Raw genomic sequence first — 6,000 nt, 5'->3', positions numbered from 1 at the left:
ACGCCAGCACATTAAAATATTATTGGGTCCCCTCTGCTCCAAATGTTTGGACGCTGCCACTGCAAGCTGCTCAAGTTCGCTGGGCAGACCTGTCACCAATAATATAATAAAGCCTGCTCACCAGGGCTCGCCGGGCGAGACAAACCAGCAGATGGTACGGCCCATTTGGAAAGTGTAACGCCTTGAATAGCATGCAAGGGGGGGGGGGGGTCCCTTGGCGTACGACGCATCACGATTCACACAGCCGTCGCCGCTGCTTAGGTTAAAATATTGTATATTTCATAAAAAAGTGATACATTATCTCTGCGGCAATGTGACATCAATAACATCCGCGTGATTACCAACAGTATGAAAAGGTACAATATATGGCTACGAAAAAAGTGATGCAACAAACTGTAAATTCTACATACAAACGGCAATATTCATGTATACTGTACATCTAAATAACTTACATCTAAATACCACTTTACATCAATGAAATGACACGTCGTGTTTTAGTGACCGTTCTACAGCATAGCCTACGAACCAGAAACAGAACATGTACGATCATTGTTAACCCACGAGACACTTCACGGATAAGTGCTTGTTTATCAAATCTAAAGGGATGTTTTTTGAGGTGCACAATGATTAAAATACAGGTCACAAAAACTACATCGTTTTGTGAATCTGGTCATAACATTAAACGTATGTGTGGTTACGTAAATTCATAAACAACCCTTTTTGCATGAAAGATGACAGTAAACATAACCTCCCTTTGGGGAGCCCTAAACTTTAACCACCTTGAACCTCACACCCAATATATCCCCCCCAATGCCACACCTTTTTTGTACCTGGTAATGTCTCAACAGGGACAGCCTGTTCATTGTAAATGTTGCTTAAGCATAGATAACAATTTGTAATTAAATGTGTCCAGGAAGTTTCACTTAATTTCAAGGCTCTTTCAGCGACAGTCCCTGACGAGGATGTTTGGCCAATTTTTATTCGTGTAATTTTGCACGTGGGTGCCCAAGAGATAATTCACACGTGCACCTTGCACGGCACTAAAGCTGACGAGACAGGTCAGCAACCTAGCTGCTGTACTGTATCATACAGGCACCACACTAACACACATTTGATTGCTGCATGATCAACCAACCCGACCTTCAGATTGCTTTTAGCCATCGAACAAAGGCGGTCGCTGCTTCGCACGCTTTCAGATGCGCTTCTGTGACCATCTGGAACGCTCTTCCAATATTAGGAGCTATGCACTTTTAAATCTAAATTTAAAACTAATTTCTTGAGAACAGTTTTTTGTACATTTTTTTGTCCTTCCCCTGCACCTCCGATTAGCACGGTTGGCTACGTACGGTGAAAACTAAGTTCAACGTACATACGTTAATGCTATATTACAGGTGCATGTCACCACACCAGTCGATTCCAGTTAGGTGCAATTTGCCTGAAATATCCATCTCATCGCATTGGAGCTCGAGCCAATCGTGATAGGATAGTTAATCAAGGTGGACTTCCCATCTCTTACCAAAAAGCATCCCTCACAGGAAGGCTTGGCCACTAACTCACAGGTGGGGTGTCCACACGCGTGGATTCATGCAAAGTGCATCGGCGTGCCTTTAGGAGAGCATGGCATATCAGAGATAGCGTGGATCAGCATAATTGTTCATTGCCATCGTCTGGGCAGATGTCTGGTGAATGCATGAACACAATGTCTCGTCTGTCTTTAAGTCTTACGTTGAAAAGATGACCAAACTGGCGGACAAAAACCTATGGTAATAGGTTTTTACCATTTCAACTGGTACAAAAATGTATACCTTTATACAAAGGATCATGTTTGCAATAACCACAACACAAGCAGTCAAAATGCCAAAAGGCGTCATCTGGTCCAACACCAATGGAGACTAGGCTCTAAGAAAAGCTGTCTCGGGTGTGGACCAATCAACTTCAAGGACAGTGCATATCATTATTTCTTTTTGTTTGCATTTTGACTGCTTGTGTTGTGGTTATTGCAAATATGATCCCTTGTATAAAGGTATCAGTTTTTTTTACCAGTTTGAAAGGGTAAAAACCTATTACTATATTTTGCCACTGGTAAAGGAGATGTCTCATAGAGGACAAAAACCTCTCACTGCAGACGTGATCCCTGCACACAGTTTTTGTGAGCTCTGCAAAAGTAAGGCAAGGTAAAAGATCAGCGACAGAGGCAGTTTCGCAGGTGTGTCCACGACACGCGTGTACTTATAAAGAAGAGTCCCTAATGAGTGGAATTGCAAGGTTTTTCATTCCGAACACCTCCCACTGTGCACATACTACGCTGATTACAGCGCAAGTATACTGGCAATACTCATTTGGGTGTGAACATACTACCAACTGTACCATGGCTGATCTTATTAACACAACACAGCAGATAATATAATGTGCATAATTAAACATTTTCGTCACACTGCAAGAAAATGGACGACATTAATCACGGATTGTGTGGGAAAAAAAACAATGGTTGATGGTGTAAAGTGTTAGCACGGAGAGTTTAAATTTTCCAGAAGCATGGCCTAAAGTTCTGTCATCATTACTCTCCTTGGTTTCACTGCTTTTGATGCTCCAGTTCTTTGCCAGGACACCCTGTAATCAAAAACAAGCAGCGACGGTGAGAGTTGTTTATATATTGTTTATGGATAGAAACAACAAAAATACAATTAATATATTTGAGTTAAACGTTACTACTCTAGAGATGATCATCATGGCGGTACCCCGGGGTACCAAATAATACAAAATGGCCGAGGCAATTAAATATTTTATTTCTGGGACAATATTTTGTTTCCTAGGGGGGTGTACTTAACTTCGCGACTGGGGTACCAATCAATCCGAAATCGGTGCTACTCTGCGATGTCGAAACGCAACGAGGACGATTGCGCTGAAACCCTGAAGGCTCTCGGCACGCACCGGAGTACATTGTGTACAGCTCGTCGAGATGAGTCGATTGCCGCATCGACGACCATCAACAGACTAAAAGTGACTGCATCACGGACATTGTGCAAGAGCCGGGGTCCTATGGTACCCTGGGGTACCGCCATAAGGTTCAAATATCGAATAAACCTAATAGAGATAGATTTTACAAAATAATTATTTCGATAATCACTTTGGCTGTGAAGTCCACCTAAAAAATAGAAAACATAAATTAATGATGCTGTATTGGTAGTGGTGCACAATCGCGATTAACAGAAACTGAACACGTTCCTCGTTTATTCTTTCGTACGGCTGCTGATGTAGATGCAGAGCATCAACTACAATTTCACATTCAGGTGGTCAAACCCAGATAACACTGCGTTACGAGGAGGAAGATACAATGGGTGACATGTCAGACAATGGCGCTCTGTGCTATAAAGAAGGGCCATTGTTCGAACATTTGCCGATGAGATGTTTCCTTTTAAGGCAGTGCTATGGAAGTTTTTTTTTAATGATACGTAAATCAATCAATCTTTATTCACGTGCCAATATCGCCCTCAACAAAGTAGGCATGAGTGCACATTAATGGGAACGGTACAGGGGTTTAGAGCAACAGCAATGAGCAAAGAAACCCATCACGCCATTAGCAGCTAACACCGACGGAGCAAAGTAAATTGCAACCGCGCGCAACCAATAGCATGAGAAAGGTAAGTGGTAAATAAATTAAATAATAAGTATTAGAAATATATTTTCTCAATTTATTTTGGTTTTTATGGGAAGGCGAGTCTGAATAGAGGTGTCTTGTACAGATCACGTAATTGAATAATAAAAATCAGAAAACTATATATATATCCAGGAATACACCATTTAACTTAAATACAGTTTTTTTTTCCCAGAGGGTTCTGCATTAACATGTCTGATCAATTCCTCACTGCGCACGCCGCTGATTTGTGACGGATGTGATGCCACCACATTAATTCTAGATTTGAAGCTTTCGTGACTGCATTGATTCATACTGTTAGGTTTTTTCGGTAAAGTCACGTAGGTTAAAAATAAAAATAATAGAAATAATAATAGAAATAAAATAGTAAATCACGACGTTTCGGAGGCAACACAAGTCTCCGTCATCAGGTGGGACCGTCACAGCTAAATTTACTGTATCACTTTACTTGATACAGTAAATTTACTTGATACAGTAAATTTAGCTGTGACGGTCCCACCTGATGACGGAGACTTGTGTTGCCTCCGAAACGTCGTGATATATTATTTTAATTTATATAATTATTTCTATTATTTTCATTTTTTACCTACGTGACTTTACCGAAAAAACCTAAGAGTATGCGACCACGTGTTTGGGCTGTGCCACTGGGCAGTTGTTTGGCACTGACCCATCGCTGGCGATGGTGGATCCGTCGCGAGGCTCAGCGAGGTCTGTGGAGAGCTGTGCTCCGGCATCCGAAATCCCCCAGAGTCGCGATGAGGGTAGCACTCCCAAATTGGCGCCTTCACCTTCCACCTGCAGGGCAAAGTGGGGGCGACAACACCTTTCGTTTTGTAAATGTACACATTCATTGCATTTGTACACGAGGTTTGTTTCAAGAGTTGCCTGTCATATTCATATTGAGTTGCCTGTCATCTGGGCACATCAATAGCCAAGTGTTCAACAGTTCAGGTGATTTCAGTGCTGGTATCAACCATCATGCATATGACATTTATGCGGCATTCACTATTCCTACAATTCCCTGAAGGTGGCACTATCTAAATAGCAAATCAATACTGGGTTCATGGTACAGCATGTGCGGAAGCTGTGTGCGTGGATAGTCATTTATATGGGTGCACGTAAAACGTCCCTTAAACGCAAGCAATGTATTCAGAAGCACACCTTCGTTTAGTCATTGGGAATTGTGCTGCCCCCCCTGTGTGATCTGCCCCAAGCGATGCTTACCTTAGTTACAGGCGGACAATCAGTGCTGGGAGCGAGTCGGCAGGCTGGAGTTTCAGACAGCTCGCCGGGGCTGTACTTGTAGCCGGGAAAGTTAAACGGCCGAGGCTCGGTGGTGGCGTAGAGCATCCCGTAACTTTCCGCATTAGCCACAGGAAAGCTCGTACCAGGGTGATCCTTGCGCGTGGTGACCAAATCTCCGCCGAATTCTGTTGCCTCACTCGGCACAGCAGCCTTTTGATGCGAGACAGGACCGGTGGTTTCCTGGCTGGATTGGCACCCGGCATATGGCATCTTCAAGGGAACTGTCATGCAGTGACTGTGTTCAATCCTGCTTTTTGAGGGTGACGCAGCAGAGAGCTGCTTCAAGGTGTAATGCTGCACTGGCGTCTTGAAGCCCTCGTCCAACCTGCCGGCCATCTTCCCAGTTGTAATCACAAAGTCTGGGCCCTTTGAGAAGTCTCTCGTGCAGAGGCGATGCTCACCCTCACTCTCGGCACCTGCAGGCTCACAGGAGCGAGCAGCATTGTCCACAAAGTTCAGCTTAATTGTTGGAGAGACATCTGGCTCTGTCAAACGTGAAGTGCCAGGCTGGCTAGGAAGCACGTGTTTGCTGGCGCAGTCGGCAGTCGGTGAAGCACCGAGGGGGGGGCAGCTGGCGTCTCGCGCAGGCATCGCGCTCTGCCTTTCTGTTTGTGGCCGCTTCAGCTCCACGCGGCTGCGCGCACAACCGCACACCCACGCACAACGCCTCGTTAGCACGGTCCCTGGATCCCTGAAAAAGAATACATGGAAGCGGGCAAGCTTGCACATCTAAAAGCCGTTTCCGTGCAAAAGGAAATAGTTCCTAATGCTTTGTAAAAAAGCGACAATTGGCCCAATTTACAACATCGCTCGGCACAAATGTTGGTGGTTCCACAACGTTGGTGGTCCTTCATTGGGCATTGGATGTAAGCAGCTGCTCCACTAGGGCCGTCTGCTCAGGAGCAGCCGGCAGCCGGGATCCGTGCAGCCCCCCTTTCAGCAACTCCCGCTTCTCGGTGTAACGAGGGCAGGTCCCCAGGAACAGCTGCTCAACCCCCCCACCCCTCTCAAGCCGTCACTTGTGACCTCCAAGAATAAAT

General features: G+C 44.8%; 1 protein-coding gene across 2 annotated transcripts in view; it reads right to left on the bottom strand.

The window, feature by feature from the left end:
- Positions 1-268: 268 nt before the first annotated feature.
- LOC144931697 (uncharacterized) overlaps positions 269-6,000 on the bottom strand; it is a 37,535-nt gene continuing 31,803 nt past the window's right edge. Inside the window, exons 19-21 of one of the 2 annotated variants that reach the window (XM_078855875.1) lie at positions 4,880-5,651; positions 4,323-4,450; positions 269-2,610 (exon numbers count right to left, since the gene is read on the bottom strand). In XM_078855875.1, the coding sequence (XP_078712001.1) occupies positions 2,541-2,610; positions 4,323-4,450; positions 4,880-5,651 (970 nt within the window). In that variant the 3' untranslated portion in view covers positions 269-2,540. The remainder of the gene's footprint in view (positions 2,611-4,322; positions 4,451-4,879; positions 5,652-6,000) is intronic. The other variant, XM_078855885.1, reaches the window with a different exon arrangement.

This window comes from Lampetra fluviatilis, chromosome 1 (assembly GCF_964198595.1).
Source record: "Lampetra fluviatilis chromosome 1, kcLamFluv1.1, whole genome shotgun sequence".
NCBI classification, from domain to species: Eukaryota; Metazoa; Chordata; class Hyperoartia; order Petromyzontiformes; family Petromyzontidae; genus Lampetra; species Lampetra fluviatilis.
This window is presented reverse-complemented; position numbering and strand designations above follow the sequence as displayed.